The sequence below is a fragment of the Lycorma delicatula genome, chromosome 1 (genome assembly GCF_047948215.1).
Source record: "Lycorma delicatula isolate Av1 chromosome 1, ASM4794821v1, whole genome shotgun sequence".
Taxonomy (NCBI): Eukaryota; Metazoa; Arthropoda; class Insecta; order Hemiptera; family Fulgoridae; genus Lycorma; species Lycorma delicatula.
This window is the reverse complement of record NC_134455.1, coordinates 57,376,694-57,402,168: the sequence shown is the minus strand read 5'-3', so window position 1 is coordinate 57,402,168 and position 25,475 is coordinate 57,376,694. Positions and strand designations below refer to the sequence as shown.

Sequence of the window (25,475 nt, the reverse complement as noted above, 5' to 3'; positions counted from 1 at the left end):
AAAGTAACTGCCTTTACTACTAGGACTTGGAACGCTGGAACTCTTGACTTCCAAATCAGCTGATTTGGAAAGACGTGTTCACCACTAGACCAACCCACCAGTGTTAACACCAGTGCTCACAAAAAAATACATATAATAACATGATATTTAGAGCTATCCATTATACAAATAACAATAAAAATAAACTCAAAAAAGAAATAGATGAAATAAAACAAATAGCATTATATAATGGTTTTGATGATAAAATATATGAAATATAAAAAAAACAATAAAAAATACCATGATAATTATACAGAAATACAAACAAAGAAAATAAATAAAGATTAACAACAGCTGTAACTTATAATACAATTACTGAAGTAAAACAATAGAAAAATTGACTAACGTATATGATAAAAAATATAAAAAAGCTTATAAACCAAAGAATCGCATTTTAAAATATTTAAAATATAACAGCAATAAAATTAATAGAGAGAGGATTTAAGAGAATGTATAAAATTAAATGCAATGGTTGTAATACGAGGGTGAATCAAATTTAAACAGTAATTTTGCTGTTCTATACAGCCAGCAGTTCCAAGCTAGATGGTGGAGTGGGGTTAATGTTTTGTTTGTTAGAGAGGGGGAACCAGCTTGGTTAGCTCCTCTGCTCTTTTCTGTTGTCCAGTACAGCCATGAGTGAGCAAGAGGTTCAGTCGTCTCTTGTACAAGGTATAATCATAAAGTTTTTTAACTAATGAAGGTGTTAAACTTGCTGAAATTTTAACTTGTGTAAAGGTACAGTTTGGGCACGACACCATCTCAGAACCTGGTGAATACGTGGACCAGACAATTTAAAGGTGGACGAGAAAGTTTAGAAAACAAAAGACTTGATTGATACCCAAGGTCAAGTCTCACAGCTGACAACATATGTGCCGTTTGAAAGTAATTGTTGGTTCACTGTTCAAGAAATGATTTCATAAGTGGGTTTCAGCTGTTGGAGTGCTCAGTCCATTATCACTGATCATCTTGGCTTTAGAAAAATTTGTTGTTGATGGGTTCTGAGGTAGTTGACTGAAAATCAAAAACAGGCCAGGTCGGATATGTGTGAGAGACTTCTGAATCGATTTTGGCAAGAAAGGGACCATTTTTTGAGGCGCATTGTTACATGTGATGAGACATGGGTTCATCATTACTCTGGAGTCAAAAATGGTGAGTAAGGAGTGGTGAAGAAAGGATGAGGGCTTCCCAGTGATCAGGGAATGATTTGAAAACAATGAACACGTTGAGGAGAGCATGCGCAATTGGTTGAGGACTTGTCCTCAAATTTTTTATGAACAAGGAATATTCAAGCTTCCAAATCATTGGCAAAAGTGTGTAGATCGTGCAGGAGACTATATAGATAAATGATGAAGGTATGAATTGTATTATTAATCAAAAAATTATCATTTATATTTTATTCACCCCTTGTAATATTTATATTGGTAAAACCAACAGATTATTTAATAAAAGACTGACAGAATATTACAAAGCTTGCAAAAACAAAAATAAATAAATATATCTAATGTAGCTGACCATTTGTTACAATGCAAACATAATACTGTTAATAAAATTATTTTGTTTTAAAAATTTATAATAAAATGAATATACTTGAAAATATTACATTTATAATTATAAAAAAAGAAGATAAATCACCAAATCATGTTCGAATATGATGATTTAATTAAAAATAATAAAAATACCTAACCTACAATCTAACTGTTAGCAATAATGAGAATAGAACAAAGAAATATACAACATTTTAAATATTACATCATTCCAGTACTGGAGAGCAGAATTTGCATATTCATTCATAATTTCAAAAGATTAACAGACCATAAATAAATATATTTTAATGTAATTATAGAATTTACTGAAGATGCGGGATCTGCAAAAATTGATTCTTGAAATTAATATGGTAGCGTTAACTTATCCAATTGTTGTGTTTTGGTGGTTTATATTTTATGTAATATTATATAATATAAATATGGATAACTTTCTGAAAATTCAAATAATTCATCAAAACCCTGACCACTGTACCAATTAAATTCAAAGAACACTTAACAACCAAACACAGTAAGAAAAAAACGTAAAAAACTAATACAAATAGTCGACTTTCATGGATTCCACATCATCAGTCGGTACATAATTATACAATTACATCAGCAAATAACAAAAAAAAAAAAAAATAAATAAAAATTTAGAAAACATAAACTCCTAACAATCACAAAATTTATAACAATACAACTTCACTGCCATACTGAATTTATATATATATATATATATATATATATATACTTTTTTATATTTTTAGGTACTGTGACTGTAAAGAATTATAAACAAAATTTAATCAATATTCTAATTAAAACATGAGGTGGATTACTGAGTTTTTTGATTTAAAACAATCTATGGATACAGGTGGTGCACAAAACATCCAACATTTGCTTTTGTTAAAAAATAAGTTCATGTATAAATAAATACAAGTAATGTGTTTACTGTATACATGGGATTATGTTCTGCTTAATACATGTTCAGTATGACCACCATCGTGTCTAGCAACTTCTTCAACACAAACTGCTATTTTAATAATTCGATGACACATATCCTTGGTCATCTTGTTGCATGCCTCAAACATTAGCACTCAGTTCCATCACTATACAAAGATGCTTAGGGTAAATCTTTTCCTTTAGAAATCCCCAAAGAAAATACACTGATTCAAATCAGGACTGTTTGGGAGCCGGTTCTGTCCACACTCAAAATGATTAGGAAGTTGGTTTGAAATGACATTTGAAAACAACATTTTCTGTATTTGGTTTGGTTCCATCCTGCTTTTTTCGTTTTTACTTGGAACTAAAGGAAGTATTGTGATGGTGAAAAATGTCGGTTTCCAGATTTCAACAGAAATATCTATTTGGACCATCCCTGAATCCATTTTGACTAGTTTCGGCATGACATATGTATGTATGTATCTTGCATAACTCAAAAATTATTAGCCGTAGGATGTTAAAATATTGGATTTAGGACTGTTGTAACATCTAGTTGTGCAGCGTCCCTTTGATTGCAGTTGACTGAACCAAAAGTGTCCAAAAAAGCCCAAAATCTGAACTTTTTTTGACTTTTCCTTAACTGCAGTAAAAGCCCTCATTGAGAGCTTTTCAACGATATATGTGGCACTTGTTTTCATTGGTTCCAAAGTTATAGACAAATAAAATTTTAATTAATGAAGTATTTGGATCTTACAAGAGTGCCAAATTGGTTCGAATTGGACTTCTTTTTTTTTTTAATTTATTTTTTTACCTTTTCTTTTTTAATTTAAATATATTGATATATTAATAATTATTAACTCATGATTGTAAAAAAAGGTTTTGCAATAAATAATAATTATTTATTATTAATTATTAATTATTATTATTCAATAATAATAATAATAATAATAATAATAATAATAATAATAAAAAATCAAAAGCTATTGAAATAAAATTTTATGTACTTTTAAAAATGTGTATATGTAATTTAATAAGCATCATTACATATGTGTTTATTAATAGATTTGGTGTAACATCTGATGGTTTAATATTAGTAGAAAATTATAATTTAGAATCGTATTATTTTTGGATTTTCTAATTTAATTTCTGTTTAATTTTATTTAATTATTCTGGAATTTCTGTTTAATTTTATGTACATTAAAGTTAACTACAGATTGACTGACTGAAAAATATACCCTCACAAGAATAAAATATACATTGAGGCATACTTGCCTGATTGTTAATAAATTGCAAAAATCTTTTCTTAATTTTTTTATTCTTCCCTTGTTCCTAACATTTTCTTCCTCTTCATATTCATCTTGTCGTTTTTTTAAAGTATATTTCTTCATGCTATCTTTCTTTTTCCTGTATGATTGTTTCTTTTTAATTTTTGATTATTCACCAAACATTCCAATAATAAAAACTGAATATTTTAAACCGTAAGGTCGAAATTAACATTTATAACCAGTATACAGGAGTTCACTAAACGGAATAGTTTAATTATTGTTAACTTTTATTTATACGACACACCAGAATAACTTATGAAGGTATGAGTAATACTGATCTAATAATACGAATAATGACGGGACTTTTACTTTATCCTAATATTTCATGTAAGATTGTTGGATTAATAATTGTATAAATATTTGATGTTAATAAAAAGCAATATTTCAGCAATTATGTAACTGCCCACTTTATTAAAGAACTGAAGAAGGATCGTATCTCACTTTCAAATGAAATAAGTTTAAATGAAGTGCAACAAAAAATATGTATATGTAATTTAATAGGTGTACAAGGAAGTCATGTGATATCCACATCAGATTTTTTAATTGAAACGCTTTTGCAAGAAGTTGAACAAAATTTTTATGCAGCATGTTTACATAATGTTCACTGTTCACTGTCCAAAACAGAATGACCTTATTACTCCAGAACTTTAGAAATGAACATTTTGTTGATTAACAGTCCTGTCTAGGTGAAAATGTGCTTCATCATAAAACCTAACATTGTTGCAAAATATGTCTGTTCACAGCCCATTCAGTGAATGCCATTCTTTAATGTTTGTTGTCAACCGTTAATTTAGGCAACGTTGTTATTTTGTATGAATACAAATACAATCAGCTTTTAAAATTCGCTGCATAGATCGCCTAGAAATCCCAAGCTGTGCTGCTGCTTTTCTTATTGATTTGTTTGGGCTTCACAGTAAAGCTGCTCTGACAGCTTTAACATTCTGTTGAGAATGAACATTGGCAGGCTGTCGCGCTTACTCTCAAATACTGATCAATCATTAAATTTTTCGTAAAGTCTACATATTGTTTTAAATGAGGGTGACAACCAAGTTTGAAAATGTGCACAAAACCGTTTTTGTGTAAGCACCATTCTTTTCATTTCATTAAAAAACACATTCTTTACACACTGTTCAGTAGTCTTCCTTTGTCAGCCATCTTGAAACGATACACAAACAGTGCACTTGGAAAGAGAAGAAACTAATATTCATGAACTGACAAGTGCCATCACTTCTGCCAACATAAAATACATTAATAATTATTAACCTAAACAATTATTGCCAAAACAAATGTTGGATCATCTCGTGTGGCACCTATATATTTAGACTAAAGACAAGGTAGCTGGAACGCAGTTCTTTTGTTATAATTGCTTGAAGAAAGTTCTAGTTACTTAGTTATTTAATAAAACTCATTTTTTTCATTGGAATAAATAAAAATAACATTTCTTGGAAAAAATTATTTGCAGGGAAAAATATGAGATGTATAATTTAGTTGTTCTTAACAAAGAGAATGTAATTTTACCATTATCTTATGCTTTCCTAATTTTGTACATTGAGAACATGAAAATAAAATGGTCCAAATTGGAATACGTTTGTTTACCAACTGACTACAAATAATATAAATATTTACAACATTTTTGTGTTAAAACACATTTATAATACTGTGTTACTATCAAAAAAACAAAAAAAAAAAAAACATTAAAATTAATGTTTAATTTCTTTAGTCAATGTCATCATGTGATGATATTTTTTAGCATATAGTAGTACCATGTAAGTCTGCCATTACCAGAAGATACACTTTTCTAGACCATCAAAATTAATTTTCATCAGTTTTCTGTAGCATTTTTGTGTGAGAGTGAGATTGGCTTATTGAATTTGCTATTATACATAAAGGATTGTTTATGTGAATGCTGGTTGCTTCCAGTTGGACTGATGCTGCTGTTTACATGTCTAATTAATTACTATGCTGAACATATGATTCTTGTAGCTAAAAATCAACATCTCTTAATGCTAAAGCTCTCTGTTAATTGTCTACCCTGTAAGATAATTTATTAATGATTATTTTACTAACATTTTTTCATATTGTCCCTCTGGTACTATTAAATTTTATTAAATGAAATACCTAGTACAGAATGTTGAGATAAAACATATTGCCTTAATTTTTCATGAAAGTAATTTCCCATTTTCAGTTATGATTGAAAACCATTGTTGCATAATAAAAATCTAAAAATAAAAATAGAAAAATAATGAAAATTTTGTATTTAAACGATTGCTACTATCTGTTGATAGTTTTTATAAGACCACCGTCTCCCTCAAACTCTGATGGTTTATCAAATTGAAATTTTGTTTGTATTTATATGTGTAATATTTTTCTAATATATTTAATTTTGCCATCGCTATTAATTCTAATATTTCTAAATTTGTATTAATATCTGAAATAGAATGTTTATTGTTTATTAGATATTATTAGATAAACCTAATTTATTATTTTTGTAATTTCTGAATTGTTTAAAAAATCTAGTTTTAAGAGATCAATTTGTTTTTCCTATTATATAAATAGCATCACAATCATTGCATTTAATTTTATAAATTCCACACAGATTGTTTATTTTATTATTATTTTTGTTTTTATAAATATTTTATTATGTGGTTATTAGGTTAAAATAATTCTTTAAGTTTTAGTAGTATTTTCTATAATATTATTAATATATAAACATACATTTTATTTATATACATTTTTTCACTCTTTTGTGTCTTATTATTTATTGTTCGTAAGATATTGTGTTTTGATAGTTGTTTTTTGTAAATATTATTAGGTTACCATATCCATTTTCAACCACTACATGTTTTTTGATATTTATTTTATTATTTAAGTTCTCTGTGTTATTATGTGCATATTTGATTGCTCTATTAATCATATTTGTATTTGTTAATTTTATGAGACCAAGGATTTTTGATTTTGATTATGAATTATATTATTTGATGTACATTTTCTATTTACTGTGTTTCAGTTTGGTTGTCCTTGTTTATTTTGATATTGACATCTAAATAATTTAACATTCTATTATCTATTTCAAATGTGGATTTAAAATTTTCATTATAAGAATTTAATTTGTTTAATATTAGATGTTCATTGTTTATTATAGAGTTATAAATTCGAGAATATCATCAATGTATGTGTCTTAATGTATATAAAACTTAATGTATGTTAGTGATGCTAACTAATTTACTTTTAAAATTTTATAAATATTTTTCTGATATAATTGCTGATAGTGGAAATCCCATAGTGATATAGCGTTTATCCCAATATGATAATAAATTTTAGGTCGATTTCATAAGAAAGCTACATATTGTAATGAGTACCATGATATATATATATATATATATATATATATATATATATATATACTAGCAGACCTGGCAATGATTTGCTATTGCTAGATTTGAATATATATATAGATTAAGTGAACACAATTGAAAGTTTGATAAAACATTAACAAAATGAACATTACGGAACTTCACAAAATTTAGCCTTTCCCTTTCTTTCTTTTCCCTTTTCCTTTTTCCTCCTTTTCCCATTTCCCCTTTCCCTTTTTCATTTCTACCATTTCCCATTTCCCCTTTCCCTTTTTCATTTCTACCATTTACCATTCCCCTCCACAATTTCCCTTTTCCAATCCCCATTCCCATTCCTTCCCCAATTACGTTTCCTTATTCCATTCCCCTTTACCTTTCCCTTTTCCATGTTTTCCCATTTTTCTATTTTTCCCTTTTCCAATTTTTCCCTATTTCCCTTTTCTGAATTTTTCCTTTCTCTTTTTCCGTGCCTGTAAATTGGTCCAGTAGTTTTTTAGTCGATAGTGGACACATGTATTGGAAACATTGAAATGGAATCGTAAAATATTTAGTATAGCGTGTGTTGCTTTTACATCCAACAGATAGTGCTGTTTAAAAAAAAAAACATGTTTTTACTTGTCAAAGGTGTGACATCTTAGGTATATGAAACACGCATGTATTCGAATCAAAAAAAGTCAACAAAGCAGTCTGTGAAGAACTTACGTAGATTAAGATTTTGAACAAATGAGCATTTACATTTTTATATATATATAAATTTCACTTTGTTGTGGACATAACTGTTGTAATTTTCCTCCAATCACTTTCATATTGTTCCTTAAAAATCACTTGTCCCAAAACCTTGGTCGAGTTTGTTTATGGCCAAAATCGGACCGTGGGGTTGGAAATAGGAGGCTTTTACAAAAAAACAACATATCGCTATAACTTTCTTATATAGTAAAATATTGAATTTGTTTAAAGTTCCTACTATTCTTTGGATAAGGACCTAAAACTTATGTGAGTAAAATTTTTTGTTATCACCAACCGTTGGTCCAAGGGGTGGAAAAATGGGGTTTTGAAGACAAAAAAATCATACCTCCATTAATAGGCAATTATCGAATCGGTTTAAAGTGGTCGTTAGCCCTCTAAACATTACCTAAAACTTTTGTCTGAATCAATTTTTAATATGACCAACCCTTACGGCAAGGGATAACCAAAACCCCCCCCCAAAATCAAAATCTCGCCATAACTTTCTTATTAAGTAAAATATCAAATTTGTTTAAAGTTCCTACTATTCTTTGGATAAGGGTCTACAACCTGTCTAAGTAAAGTTTTTTGATATAACCAACCATTGGCTCAGGGGGGGTTTGAAAAAAAGTGGTTTCAAAGACGAAAAAGAATCAAAACTCCTTAATAGGCACAGTATTGAATCGGTTTAAAGTGGTTGTTAGTCCTCTAAACATTACCTGAAACTTTTGTCTGAAACAGTTTTTTTTATATACCAACCCTTACTGCAAGGGATGACCAAAATGTTGCTGGACGTGCTGGACAAATTGTAAGAAGGGGCTTGTCGTTTGCTAAACATTAAATTTTTTCACATGCAACTATTGTCGTATTGAGTTAATTTGATGTTTTTCTTAACTTTAAGGTGAACATTTTTTTATCCTCTACTTAGCAGTGGTGAAATCTATCTCTGCCTTCTGGCGTGCTGAAAGGGATGTTTTATTATTGGGCTAAAAATTATGTTTGTTGTGTGTGAGAAGTGATGTTACAGGCATGAAATTTTAACATTGTTCTTATGAGTACTAGGAGGATCAGCAAACATATACTGTTATTAGTGGTAACTTGTAACAGTAAAACCAATTTTACGTACTATATGTGTTAGGTAGGGCTAGGAAAAACATTCATCTGAGGTTATCTCAAGGGACTTACCTAAGTATGTCATGACATAATTTTTTTTTTTGTTGAAATAAGACAAGAAAACATGTCAGAGAGCAGTAAAGCAGATTAACAAAGAAATATATGATGTGTGTGATGGAGATGACAATAGGCAGGCATTTGTAAAACTGCAAAATTAATTAACCAGTGATCTAACATATGTAGTTAAATCTGGTTAATTGGAAAATTTATTTTGTGCCTTTGGAAAATTGCCTCTTAATAATCTCACTTGTTCATAAATGTTCTTATTTCACTTAATTTTAACCAGGCATTATTGTTTAATAATGGATTTTTAATCTGTTTGTATCACAAAGAGAATTATTTGTTTGATTGTAAGTTTGTAATTTTGTTGTATCCTAGTTCCTAACAAATATTAAGATTGTAAAATATAACTGTTACTTAAAGAATATAGAAATGATATTATTTTTACTGCAATAAAAGGCCGTGCTTGTAGTGGAAAACTTGCTCATAATTAAACTAAAACTTACCTCTGATTAGGCAAATTATTGACAAAACAGATGTTTAAGGCTTTAGTTACATTATCTGCTGTTTTTATAGTAAATAAAATATTGTATGCGAGTTTCAAGGTTATATTATTAGTAGATTCATTTGTTTCTGGTGCTTGCCATTTATTGTAATCTGGTTTTCTAAAATATTTAGCCTGTGTTGCATGTTATATTGCTGTTTAGTTTATTGCAGGTAAGTACTAGTCATATGGTTTTTTACCGTGTATTACTTAATCTTTCTGATTTACAGGTCATGAAGGTAAACAAACAGCATTAGACCACGTGGTGCGTAGTCATGTTTCTATGGCAGCTCAGACCACCCAGTGTCCTCTTTGTGAAATGCAATTTATTACTGATGAAGAAATGGCGCAACATTTGTTAGATCGTCATACAACTACTCACGTTGTTGAGCGTCCAGCATATTACACGTGTACAGCTTGCAATTCTAGGTTCAAGACTCAGTACAACCTCATTAAACATACATGCCCTGTAAGGAATAACAAAAAGTTTAAAAAATCTTATCATAGATACTAACATGTAAACTACTGTTTTATTTTTCAGTTGTAATCCTTTCAAGTTTAGAACTCTGTCATACTTAAAAAATGTTATTGATATTGATATCAATAATAGTTAATTACTGCCGTTACTGTTTTTATTAAATGTGTTTTTGGTGGTTACAGTCATTTTTGAAAAGTTCTTATTGTTAGTATACAGCAATTGTTATTTTTAATGTTTATGTTGGCTCTATACTGGACTCCCTTAGTAAATTGTGAATTTTTTGTGCATTTAATCATGTCTTACTGTAGTAGAATATTTATCAGATTTTCTTGGTTCTCCTGGTTGACACGTGCATTTCTATAAACTTTTTTCTTTTGTTATAGATGTTTTATTTATAATGTATACAATGAATATTGTAATAAAGATACTGGAGAAACAAAGTATTGGTTAAAGATGTCATTAAGTTTTGTTTATAAAGCTTAGTAGTAAAGTTTTTTTATGTTAATCACATGATTGAAATTGTAGAATCACTCTTGGTCTTTTGCCTTTTATGTTGTAGAAAGCAACAAAAAGATAATTACCGTTACTGATTGTGCTGTTTCAGTATGTGGTTTAATGAGATAATTAATTTAGATATTTTTTGTGATTAAAATGATAATATAAAATTGATAACACAAAAAATTGATATTGTGAAAGTATTAAATTCTTTATTTTAAAGCAAGTCACATTGTGTCATCCTTGGTTTTGTATTGTGTTTTTGATTTGGGATGTGTTAACTTGGCAGAAAATGTTATCTAGTTACTCATGTCAAGTAGTCTTGTGTGTTAAGCTACTTCTTTTCATTTCTTAATTAGTACTATATTGTTTTTTAATTCCTCAGTACCTGTAGAAAAAAAGTTATGCTAACCATAGTAAATATGCCAACCACATTTAGCCCAAATATTCTTTCATGCTTATTTTCATAATTAATCTTTCTGCGAGATTATTCCTCATATAATTTAGTGCTTAGTTCTACTTACTTGTAAATGTGTTTCTAAACACTGTAAGTTATGTTTTTATAAATATATGCACGAACAAAACTTTATTTACCAGTTTAGAAAGTATGGAAAATGAGCAAAGAGCAATGCCTGTGAGACTGTTTTTGCAGTGAAATATTTTTGATTAATCCATTCACTTTATCAAGTGCTGAATGATTAAATGATCAACTCGCATAGCTAGCTAATTTAGTGTTTTTGTGATAAATTAATAGGGAGTTGTTTACCTATATGCTTATGTGATTACTCTGTTGCTTTTCAATAAAAAAAAAATAATGAAAAAATCTGGAAACATCATCACTCTTAGAGGATATAACTATGTGCATTATCTAAATCTAGAAAGGATGAGAAAGTTTAATTAATGGCAAAGTTTGAAAGTTGTCAAACGATTTAGTGGAATAAGTATTTTGAACAGTAAATTGGTGATCACAACTTTTCTTTCAAATTTAATTTTCTGTACTGTATTTAATTATTTTTGAATAATTTCAGAAGTTTTATGTAAATATAAAATTGAATTATTACTTTAATAAATACATTGAAGCTTGAAATAAGAGGATTGCTGTTAAAAGTTAGCAAGGTTATTTTGCATTAGAGTTATTACGATTTTTATAAACACCATGTTACTTGTGTGAAAGAATTAGTAATAATATTTGTGTCAATCAAAATTTTTATTGGAGAAGGTTTGAGGTGAAGAAGATGAAAGAAAAGGATGGTGAATAGATAAAACATTTCCTTTCAGTATCCCAAAATTGGCCAAATTACAACCCAAGTCTAAGGTTATTTATCTTTACGTTAACAAAACACATCCAAAAAGCATTAACATATTGGTATATCATATTAATGTGAAGGAATATAGCTTGGACAGCTTCTGTTATGAAATATGTTATATCTCCGACTATAATAAATGTGCTCTTTCAAATATACAGACTTTTATTGTAAAAATTTGGTTTACTGATCACAAAAATATGTGTAAAATGTTAACATCAGATGGTAGTGACATGTGATTTGAAAGGAAAACCACTGCCACAACGTCATGGTATTCGGATTTACCATCCTAATATGTTACGGAACACAGTGAAAGTGCAGTGTTAAAACATCTTTGTTTTGCCATAAATGGGTTAAACCTATTTACAGTTTTGGGAATTTCTTATTGAAAACAAAGGCTGGATGATGGAAGTCCTATTTTCTGTACTAAACCATCCAAGCGAGTCATTAACCATCATTATGGTTGCTAATAATTACAACTCCTGAAGTATTATGTCATAAAAATTGGATTTTGCTCTTGATTTTGGTGTGGTGATGCATCAGATTGATTTAAATGTCCACTGAAGTTAAATACTGTAGCACAAATGAATTGTTAATGAATTGCACATATTACTAGATGCAGCGCTCCTGAATTGGAACGCATATGCTCATGTTTAAACCTTTTTGAAAAAAAAAGAAACCCAGATGATTGGGTTAACACATCAAGACCTAGGGGCAGAATAGAGCTCCGATAACTAAAATTCACAAGATGTTTGAGTGGAGTACAGACTCCAAGATCGGACATCTTGACGCCAAAAACGTTCTGCCAATACCAAGTGGCACCGTATCGTATAGCTGCAATGGTGACTTTATAATCTGTCGGAACGTGTAATGTAGCCACTGCCTGTTTAATGATATCAGCCATTGCCTTCTCAAACTTATTAGTCTTTGTGTTTATCACCACAACCCTATAAGCACATAATTTTCCATTAGAGTATAGAATCACCGCGTCAACATATACTCATCGAGCTTCCGTGAATCTAAGCTTAAATTATAGGGTGATACACCCTCATCTCTCGGCAAGAATGAAGGTGAATAACCATCACTATCATCTACTTTATCCGCTGTAGTCTCCTTAGAGGGAAATATGATTTCATATTCCCAAACACGACGCCTAAACGTGAGTATAGTGCCCGCGAGCGTTATAAACACATCACGGTTCAAAGAACCGAATGCGGATAAGCCATGAGTGCATTTGGAGGTAGCGTTGCATACTCCAAAATATCTTCTATTCTTCTTCCTATGTACTTTGGCGTTCCATGGGAAACGTGTTCCAAAGTGGATATTCGCAGGTATCAGACAATTTATGTCTAACCTTTCATCCTTAATCTCTAAATCTGCTTCCATATCAGTGCCCAAAGGGACACCATCATGCGAAGCTCCAAACCTAACGTGAAATGTCATACTGAAATTGTTTGGCCAGTTTACTTAGTTTTATGCTTTATTTTCATATAATATATTTTTTAGGTCGTTGAGTTGTCTGGTTTACTAAGGTTGAGCAATTTCTTTGTAACATTTCATTATATAATTTTAGAAAAACTGGAGCAATTTTTATCTGATATTATTAGAAAATTAAATAAAAAATAGCTCTGAAAATATTCTATCAAAAACATTTTACAATGTAAATATACCTTATAAAGCCAATAAATGATGTAAATCCTTTAATCCTGTAAAAGTATTAAGTAATTTTATTATCACTTCGAATGAACTTATCATAGTTGAAATTGCCTGATTAATAAGAGTGTTGTCAAATCAAACCTAATCAGCCTACAATGTCCATGAACTGAGAGTTCTTATTTTTAATTTACTGGTGTGAATTTGTAGTAGAGCTAATTATGCTCTAGTTCTTTGACATTTTACATATTCTTGCCACAATTTGTTGGGTGCTGAGTATTATTTTGTTTATATTACTGATCTTTTTTTGTTTCTATGATAATGTTAAATCGTAAATATTTATTTCCATTTTATTAAATCTGTACTCTAAATCTTTTCAGCAGAATTTAATGGAACTGAAACAAATTTGGTTGTCAATTGATCTGCTGTTTTCAGCTTTATTTTCAGGAGTTAATATGGTAATAGTACTTTAATTCCTCACCTTGTATCTTTTCTTGTTTATTTGCTATTGCATTTGTGGATTATAGTTATATGCTGTTAGTTAATTTATTGAATTCATTGAAGTAATCTGTGTTACCTGTTTTCATGATTCCATGTACTGAAAGAGCTATTTTGTTTTTTTGTCAATAATGAGTAGAAAGAACTAATCCACATTCTCACTCTGTCCCTTAGCAGAAATTGCTAGAGATTAGCTAAAAAAAAATATTCTTATCAAGCTGTCATATGTGTGTTTGATATATTTTAAAAAAATAGCGTAGTTTATGAATGAATTTAACCCAAACGTTCAACAATTATTTACTACCTGAAAGAGAGAGAACATTTTTAAACTTTTTGAAATAATTCTGTTAAATGTTCTTCATTGTGGTATAAAATATTTTAATACACTTCACAGTAAAACTACTTGTTTGAAAAATGTATAGACCATTACTTTTAAAATATTTGTTTTATATTGCTTATCAGATATCAGGTTTGATTGTCAATAAAACTAAACTTTTCAGGTAAACTGTAATCTGCACTTAAGAAAAGTACTGTGACATTTTTGAATTAAATACAACAGATAGCACACTAAGCAGTTCCCTATCAGTTAATTGTAAAATTATATATTCTAGCTATTAGAAACATTGATTAGTTATTGTTTAAGCTTCTGTGTGGGGTATGGCTAAAAGTGAAGTGAATCCAAAATTAAAAATTTTAAAACATGTCTGTTTACACCATTTAAGAAGCGCCGTAGATAGTAAATACAATTTACATGCCGATGAATCCATTCACCCCTTGTGGTACTTTTTACCTTGATGACTTTTCACCAATTTTTTTTTACTGATGATGAACACTGTTTCCTATCAACTTCTCAAACTTGCTGGGTGGAAATACTGAATATTTATTTTTCGAAGAGCATTAAAAAAAAAAATCACTGAAGCTGAGAAAGTCCCCTTGCTGATCCTTCAAATAAAAATTAAAACCAGTTTTTTAATTGCTCCATCCTTATTTTTCTTGGGCCATTCTCTTTGCATTATTCCTTGCTCCTTTTTTTTTAAAAAAAGATTTATAACATGTAATTTATTGCACAGCATTGGTAGCTATTTATTAACATCCATTTACTTTCATTGAAACAATTGTAATTAGTTAATAAATATAAATCAACTTCTAGCAGCAGCTGTTAAAGACAAGCTAATGAATATTCTGAATTGATGTGTTAATGAAGAAATCAGTTTTAGAGTGTTACATGACCTCTGCTTGTTTGTAAAACACATCAAGATAAATGATGTTCTTTATCTTTTGAAATCGTGGAATGAAAATATATGCCATTTTGTATTTGATACTATTTGTTGCTTGTCTTGACAAATGTAATATAAAGAATTACTTGTACAGTATGATACTTGAAAACATAACTGTTCAAGCTCCGTTAGCCACTAGTCACTATGCCCATCTTTTTGTATTTTGGTGCTATATAAGGGATTCTTATGTTTTCATCACTTTAGTGTTATTTGCAAAATATCAATTAACATAAATTTATAGGAACACCCACAATTGTTTTTGATAAATTACTGGTTTATGAAAGGTTGTAGGTTACTTATAAGTTATAACTTTATAATTAACAGTTGGAAAATAAAGAAGGAAAAATATACTATATTAAAATCCGTTTTGTTTTACATTATTTTGTAAAGAGCTTGTTTAAAAAATACATATGTCATTTACATTAAAAAAAAACAAAGAAACATGTAACTCTGAGTTATGTAATTTAAAAAAAGGTTTAATAAAGTATATAATTAACATTATTTAACTTTCTGGAACTCATATTTATTTGGATTACATTATTACCTGTGTGAAAGTGTTTAGATCTCACTCTTAAAACTTACAGTTTTATGAAAATTGTCTTTATTTATTTTTGTTCGAATCAGAGTTTTTGTTGTAAAAATACAATGTATGGATACATAAAACTATTGAAAACAAACAATAACAAGTTGTGATGGTTGTGCTTTTTAGTTTTTGATAATTGATTGTTATGTATTTTTTAGCACTGAATTTGAAAACAAGCTTCATTTTGTCCATCCCATCAGGATTTTTCGCAAATTGCAAATTTCAAAATTTGTAAAATTGTGGAAATGTGATACAATAAAATCGATATAAAACAGTTTCTTTTAAAATAATAAATTAATGTAATATATTCACTTTTTTGGCTTATCATAAACAGTTATTCTTGTAGCTAAATAGTTAAGTGGTCTGAAGAAGAGGGTGGGAGGGAGTCATTGACCTCTTAATTTCTAATGAAAATTGTCACAAAATAAACCTAATATCTATTAGAGTGCATTTTTAAATTAATTTATTTTATTTATTTAATTAATTTTTATGAGGTACGTCATGCCTTTGGAAACCATTCCCCCTCTTCAACCACCCTTAATAATGTATGTAAAATAGATACAGTTAATGCCATGTGTCGAAGTTTCTTTGAGCAACTTATACTCTGCTTCGCGCTTTTCCTTCTATGTTCTCTGTAGGGTTCATCTTGGTGTAACATCCAGAAATAGTTTGGCATCATCACAGTAGTCCATTTTCCTAGATACCTTCTATCTATTTCTTTCATGTCTTGATGAAATCTTTCACCCACCCCTCTGCTAACAGCACCCAGATTTTCAGGAAAATAGTCCGCATGTGAATTTAGGAAGTGAACTTTTAAGCTCATGGAACAGCCTAAACTGTGTACTTCTGCAGTATGTTTGCAATGATTGATTTGAAGTTTAGATAATTCTTATTGCCCAGAAACTTGATTACTATGTCTTTAAAGGCTCCCCAGGCTTCTTTTTCTAGAACTTCCATTTGTTTCTCAAAATTACCATCTTTGAGAAGTTTTCTAATGTCAGGACCAGTAAAGAAACCCTCTTTTAGTTTGGCGGTTGATAAGACTGGAAATTTGTCACCGATGTATTTAAAACATTTACCTTCTTTTTGTAAGGCTTTGACAAATTGCTTCATCAAATCTAACTTGATATTCAGAGGTGGAAGAAGAACTTTATTTGGATCTATGAGAGCTTTTTGGAGTACATTTTTGGTTCCAGGTTCTGATGAAGCTCTTTTTTGTTAATCGTTCCTTATTCAATGATTTTCTCTGTCTCTGCTAACCCATTCACACAAAAAACAACGAAACTTTGTGTATCCTCCTTGCTGTCGTAGGAGCATCAATATTATTTTGAGATTGCCACATGTAATCCACTTATGATTGTCATATTTAATTTTAGGAGAACGAATTTCAAATTATTGTACCCTTTTAAATGGTCAGAATATTTCACTGGTATTGATGGATACATATTCCCATTGTGAAGAAGGAGAAATTTGAGGCTTGTTTTGGACGAATCTGTGTCTCCAATCGGTGCTTTCGTACAGAATGTTAGATAGAGTCAAACGTCCACATACATCAGTGTAGAAGACTAATTTTCCTTCTTTAAAATCCTTTTCTCTGTACCTGAACCAGGAAAATTATTAGCTAGCTGCTAGCAAGTCTTCTCTTTAAGCTTGAATTTTCTTTGGTCAGACGTAAGTCTTGAACCAAATTGTTAAGTTCAGACTGTGAATAAAGCTGAGGTGTACAACTATCTCTGGGTTCGTACTCCTTGATGTTATCTTCATTTAAATCACTTGTGGAACTGTCTATTTCAGGTAAATTTTCTGGTGGAATTGGCACTGGTATATCTGGACCTTGAGAAATTGTGCTAAAGCAGATGGCATTCTTGAATAGACTATTCTTCGAATTGAAACCATGAACACCAGTCGAACAAAAGTAAGAATAACAATCACTGGTGTGATTTCGTGGCTCTTAGTACATCATTGGAACTCTAAATCTGAATGCTTCTTGTTCACCCTTTGACCACTTCTAAGTGCTTAACATATACACATCATATGGTTTGCTACACGTATGTAGCAAACGTGGTGGGGTGCCCAAGTTTTGTGTTGATTTCCTATTTGCACTCTTAAAAATACATGAGATACTCTTGTCGAACAAAACTTGTTATTGTCCGTTTTTCCTTTCCACCATTAACTCATTAAAAAAGGTAACAAAATGAATCTGCAGAATTTTTGCAGCTTCCTGAAGCCATTTTGATAACAGAAAGTTTGCTTTATGGCCTGAAAATATATTTTCCACCGACAGAAACGCATTTGATCACGGAGGATAAAAAAACTTGATTTACCTATATATGCTGATTGTTGAAACAGCACTAGTAGCAGTTGCATGGTGCATGAGTGGCACGGACAGCTGCCAATAAACATGTTATATCTTGTTAAGTCTTGTCACAACCTGCCAGCCAAGTTGTTAACTCCATGCAAAGCCAACTTCCCCACAGTCTCATCTTCAACCCTAAACCCCCTCCTCTTCAGATCACTTTACTGTTTAGCTATAAGAATGCATAGCATTAGGCAAAAAAGTAAATATATTACATTAATTTATTATTTGCAATTTATGAAAAATCCTGACATGATGGAAAAAATTGAAGGTTATTTTTGGATTCAGTGCTAAAAAATATATAGGAATCAATTATCAAAAGCTGAAAAACATTCCACAACCTAAATTTTGCAGGTTTGTTTAATCTAAGTTCTAAACTTGTATTAGGTTTATTATTTATGTTCTCATTTAGTTGTTATAAATAAATATTTTCTTTTTAATCAAAACATTTCTGTTGCTAAAAATTGTATCTATTGCTTTCTGTGTTTTAATAAGTTATTGACAAAATGTGTAAAACAGAACAAGTTTTTTTTTTCTATTACAAAGTTATAACAGTTTAAACTTGTGCCTTCTTTTATTAACCAGAATAAAGGTGTTTATTAGTAAACAATGCTTGTTTTAGTGTGTGCTTCATATACAGCTTTTTTTGATAAATAAGGATTTTCAGAGAAAAGACCCTTCTGTCCAGAGGACTGTAAGCACACAGGCGATTCATGAACTATTGTGTTAAATAATCATTTAACATTATTTACCTTATTTTTGCAATTGATTATTAAGGATTGTTGATGTTTCACTCTGATTGTTTTGTTTGGTTGGCAGTTTATTTTTTCTTAGAGGTAACTTATTTGCATTGGTTTTATTGGTTATTCATATCTGGAAGTTATCATAACGTGTGATGGTTAATTGCTTCAGGTGCATTTGTGAAAAATCACTGCATTCAGATTGATTTTCTGGATGTTATAAAGATAAGTTTTATGTTATTACAAATGTATTCTACTTATTTTTTGTATAAATCAGTTTTGGCATAACTTGTTTAAACTGGTGGTATAAATGCTATTTATCTTCATTTATATTTCCCAGTATGAAATAAAATTTTTTTCTCCAAATGGGTTTGTGTTATTTGTGAGTGTTATTAAATGATGGCTAAATTATTTTTTTCTTTCATTAATGAATTTAGTATTATTCATAGCTGTAACAAACTTTTACATGTAAAATTTTCTGATTATTGGGTTTTTATTTTTCTTGAATCTTTTAACTTTTATGTGATTACATTTCCTATTAGTAATATATTCTTGAAGAATCTCATATTTTTGAATTTCAGATTGTATATTAATATAGTTTACTTAATTGCTTATAGGTCACAAGTTCATTTTTTTATGAACAGTATGTTGTGGTTTAATGTTATATAAATAAATTTTAGAATGATGTATAAGTGTAGTTGTATTTAACCCTTGAAGTACCATGGATCTGGGTGCCGGGGTTATACCAAGTTGGGTACAATATGCACCCACTATTTTTTGTTGTAACATTGGTTTGTAAAATAATTATTTATATGATCAAAATCAACACTATTATGTTTCTTCTTAGCTGTAAATAATAAAAACAAGTACATTATGATAAAAAATTTCCTTTTTTTTGCAAAATAATCACTTTTGTTTTTATTAATCACATTACCAAGTTGAACACTATTTTAATTTTTTTTCAGTGTTCTTAACAAGCCCTTTTTTATAATCAGTGGACTGCTGGATTGTCTTCTTGCCGATTTTATCTTGGCATGTGCAATACTGCCCTTATTTCTTCCTTGAGAAATACCTTGAACCTCCTGAAGATTATTTACTGTTGGTTGAATATCAACACATTTGAGGGAAATATGCATGTTTTGGAAGTGATATATTGTTAGCTTTGCGTATCCAATGTTCATGAACCATTGCCTCTCCTAGAGCAAGCAAGAATTATCTTTTGCAATTTCTTTTACTTGAATTCTGCTCAGAAAAAGAATGATTCATAAAATAAATGCATTTATGCAACTAACATAAACTAGATTGTAAAAGGTTTTAATGACCACCATTGTATTGTTCTTGAACATGAATATTCCTTGACAACTTTGTCTAAATTGTCTACACCACTCTTTGTAGCATTATATAATCTGTGATAATTTGTGGTTTAAAATTACATTCTTGGGGTGGCAAGAGAGCAGCAGTCTGGTTTTTTATCGGAGCATAGGATAGTAAAATAAGATTATCATTAAATGCAAAAATTGAAGAATATTCTTTTCTTTAAACTATTTTTACCATTCACACAATACAGCTTGATTATTTTTTCTAATTGTCTCAAAAAGTGTCATATTTTGTCTCTGTAGGAATTCAGTCAACTCCAGCTAATAAAAAAATTAACAGTTATTCTGTGATGTGAACCATAAAGTTATAAAACCATATCTTTGACCACACATGCATCTTCATTTTTCTCACGCATTCTATCAGGCTGAGTATACATTTGTATATTGTAAGTATAATTTTTTTTAGGATCAGCTACAACTCATATCTTTATACCCTTTATCCCTGGCTTAAATTTTATATACTGCCAAATTTGGCGTCATCCTCTAAATACTACTAACTGTTCATCAACAGTTAATTGTGGTCCAGGGATAAAAATCAATTTAAAATCTTGTATGATATTTTCAGATATATTTAGAAATGGTGCCATCCTATCGGTTTTTTATTGTTCATCTCATGTGGATTTATCATCAAAACATGATTGTTAAAATTTGAATAAATTGATTCCTTGACCATAGCTGCAGGAATACATGTTTCAATATGCTTTATTACTTGTTTGTAATTCTGTACTCTTTTTTTTATCATAGGATAAAAATCCTATATCACAGTAATAATGCAAAATCCTGTGAATGCCATTTGCCCACTAATACTAAATTATTGCCCATTAATATTAAATTAATAATATGTGCCCATTAATACTAAATTATCTTCTTCATTTGTATGATCACAAATTTCATTCAAAATTTCTTCTGTTTTATGAAATCCAACAACTCTTTTTTGTTTTAACTGTAGGGTGTAAGGGCTCTTATACTTCTTAAATTGTGTTAAAAGTCGCTGCATTATGGGTGGAGTTGTTTTATTCAGTTTAATTCCTTTTTTTTGAGAAATAAACAACATCATTGTTGGAATGATGAATTACTTCATCACTAGAGGATGCAGTATTGCTATTGCACAACTCATTTTCAGAAACTTTGTCTTTTTCAGATTGGTCAGACTTTTTCATTTGGCAGAGAATTATATTCTTTGTCTACATCACTATCAAAATCACTATTCTCTAATAAATAATTTGCGTCATCACTGTCATTTATACTTTCCATAGTGGACATTTCTTATTTGCTGTATTACTTTCTGTATATGCACAGCTACACAACATTTCAGACTTTCGCAGTGGATACATACTGTCCCAAGGAGAAAAAATGAAAATTAAAAAATTCTATATATACAAAAAATAAGTATTAGTGAAATTTTCAAGTCATTGCATAAATGACACAGCTGGAATATGAAATCCCTAAAAAAGTTTCCATCAACATAACAAAAAATTGTTTGCATGGGGACATGATATGTAACCATTCAATATTAAAAAGGGTTAACAACTACAGTATGACTGTAATTATGTTGTACTTTCAGTGAAACTTGTTTATTGGACAGTTGTTTAGATGCCCTGTTTATGGAAAAATGGGAATAATTTTAAGTAGAATTAACTGTGGACAACTTTTGTATGATAGTTGATCCTACTGTATCTGTTATGAATTATTGTTAGTGAATAGGTTTACATTTGTTTGTTTTCATTTACTTGTCCAGGAATAAAAACACCATCATATTTTCCACTTCCAGTACTCTGCAACTCTGATTGCCTTGTCACTTGGTACCAGCAGCTCCTCATGTGTGCAAGCCTCTCCCACTTTTTGGCACAAGAGCAGATGTGCCATTGTATGAATCTTCCCACAATCACACCTATCACTCTCTGCACATTCCCACACACCATATTATTTAGACTACTAACCATTCTAGTTCTAAGTTGATTCAGCACTCATAAAATACCACATGACAGCTGATGTCCTCTAGAGAGCTTCTCTTTGGGTACGAGATCATTTCATCTGGCAATACTCTTTTTACACACGTTTTGTACTGGGTCTTAGGTGGAACTTCCAGAGCTGCTTTTCTCTGGACAAAGTTATTTGAAGCTTTAAGCCAGGGATTGACAGCCACGTGATTATGCACAGGGTGTTTAGTGTCAGTTGCCTGCTTTCTCTTTCCCATTTCTCCCACTTCTTAACATCTTATACTAGGATAAGAGTTCACTCCTGTGCACTGGTGTTGATTTCAAACAATCTGTTACAAAGCGTTACCATATTGTTCAGTGCTGTATCATGCAGAACTACATCAACATTCCTAGCATGTGGAGATACTTCCCACACTGGAGCAGTGTTCTGCCCTCCCACAAAACACAGTGCCATTGCCTGAAGCATTACTGGTTGTGCTCTCCATAGTAAGCCTATTACTTTATGAATAATATTTCTCAAAGAAATCTTTCTTTTCAACTCCAGGCAGTGCTGTTAAGCGCCAACGTACGGTCAAGCCTGACTCTTTGATTGGTACAATTAACCAATTGAGATCCTCTCTATTCTATACTAAGATCCTTTCTTGCCTCTTTTTCTTGAAAATGAAAATCGCAAACCTGTGTCTTGCTGGGGTTTGACTTTAGACAGTTTTGTTCATAGTAATCTGCTAATTCTGCTAAGGCTTGTGTTAAGTTTTCTTTCGACCTCTTCAAAATTAATCTCATGAGCAGTGATTGCTGTCATCTATGCATATGAATTGCCGACCCTTAGGATTGTTTGGTTGTTCATTTGTACAAATATTACATAGAATGGGGAGACAAATGGAATGACCACACTTTGCTATGGCAAGCCACTCTTCTGATGCTTCCATCAACTTTTGTTTCCCTTAAGAGTCACATAAAATCTTCTGTTTACCAGTATTGCCTTAACAGTGTTCATAAGATGAAAATTGGTTCATTCCAATCCTTGGTAATATTGTAAAGTTTAAATGGACACCACTGGAGATTAACAGCATCATATCTTGCAGATAGGTCCACTAAAAGTGTTCTGATCACAAGTCTCTTCTCAATGCCGCCTTCAGTATGTTAAGATTTAGAATTTGACTGCTACATGATTTCCCATTTCAGAAACTAGCCTGCTCAAGAATCAACTTTTCAAAAATCTTTGCCACTGTACTTGCATGTAACATACTCTTGAAGAATTTATACAGGTAATAAATCACAGATACAAGTCTGAAGTCTTTTGGTTCATTGGATTCCTTGTGTGGTTTCAGCAATATGACCACTTGTGCCTTCCTCCATAGAATTGGAAACGGCAGTGTCTTCTAGCACTGGTTCATCATGCTCACCAACCACTCAATTGTTCAGGGACCAAAATGTTTAACTTATTTTATTCTAATATTGTCAGGACCTACAGCTTTACCCATCTTCATTCCCGTTATCACTGTGTTTAATCCTCCCATGGTGAAAGGTATTCCTAGGAAGCTGTTCTCATTTCCTTTTTCTCTAATATTTTGATCTTTGCTAGTTTCTCCATTTACCAATAGATGATGAGCAATTATATTAGTAATGATTGCTGTCACTTCTTGGAAGGACTATTTTGATCATTACTAAAAAAAAAAGCCAAATCTAAATTTGGCAAAAGTGAAATTGTTAGAATAACTGGAATTTCTGAAAAAGAAAAGAAAACGTAACATCAATGACATATTCCTTCATTTAAAAAATAATGACATTAAATAATATGTGTAACTATTATTTAAATAATGACATATATTACATGTATGTATATGTATTCTTTTGCTTTTTATGAGAGATTTAACGTACTTTGGCATCTATTCCGCAAATTCCTTTTTAGAGTTTTTGATTTTGTCATCATATTGCCAAATTTTAAGAAGTTTCACTATAAGATTGACCTTTGTTATAATGCTAATTTTCTTTAGTTTTCTCATCACAGCGAACCAAAGGTTCTCTGTAGGGTTCATATCTGGGCTATTTCTAGGCTAGGGTTTTGTTTTCATTTAAAAGTTTAGTAACAGACTTTATGGCATGATCCACCATCATGTTTGAATACAAAGTCATTTGGGAACCAGTTCTTCGGCTGTAATAACCTATTTTCAAGTTTTTTTTGTTTGATGCTGATTTATCTTACCGTACACAATGTATAAACGTCATGTACATTGAGCTGACATTACACTTTAAACCAATTATCTGGATAGGATGTTTGACTCTTTGTGCTACGTGCTGAGGACAAGAATTCTTCAGCACTTCTCCTTACCTAGTGGTTGCATTTTTCAATGTTGCAAACATGGATTCATCAGAAAAACAGACTTAAAAGTTACAGTATACAAATAGTATGGTTAAAACACATTTTATCTTACTAAAAAAAAAAAATCCTAAGGCAGCTGTGCTGTTTTAGTAAATACCTTTTGATACTCTGCATGCTTTTAGGAAAAGGTGAAATTTTAAATTTATTGATTAATTACAGGAAACTTTGTATTTTTTACCTTTTCAGTCAATTTGAATTATCCTTTCTGTTCTTGGGCTAAATTTATTCTTCCAACCACATTTGCTCTTCCAGCATAATTTGCTCTTATAGCACAGGTTATTGTTTATGTTGGGATTTCGGAATGGGTTTCTCAACCATTTTGGTCATCTGTTGATGTTGGGTTACAACCCAAACAACATGCCACCTTCCACTCTGAAAAGGATGCTCTCAACTTAGGGTCATGAATCAGTTTCAATTCTTCTCTTTTTGTCTAGCTCTCTAGCTCTTCTTCATCTTGTCTGTGTTGCCCTATCCCCAACACTAACACTCTGATAATCAAAATCGCCAAGTATAATCTTACTTTTCTTTGCTTCAACATTTGAAGGTTTTTCAAAACTAAATTTTTCCTCTGGTGGTTTGTACACTGACATTATTGTACATGACTGCAATTCAGTCAATATTTGGATATTGCTTTCTATTGACAAGTGACTCAACTTAATATCTGGTCAGACAAACACAGTACTTCCAGATTATTTATCAGGTCTTTCCAATACAATCTCATTCGTACAATCTTCATTCTGCTGCGGCCTTCTATCATCCTACTCTCCTGTGAG

General features: G+C 30.6%; 1 protein-coding gene across 2 annotated transcripts in view; it reads left to right on the top strand.

Moving 5' to 3' along the window:
* The window catches only part of LOC142318429 (uncharacterized), a 202,635-nt gene that overhangs the window by 95,177 nt on the left and 81,983 nt on the right, over window positions 1-25,475 (top strand). For both annotated transcript variants that reach the window (XM_075355018.1, XM_075355025.1), the window contains exon 9: window positions 9,850-10,088. In XM_075355018.1, coding sequence (XP_075211133.1) covers window positions 9,850-10,088 — 239 coding nt within the window. The remainder of the gene's footprint in view (window positions 1-9,849; window positions 10,089-25,475) is intronic.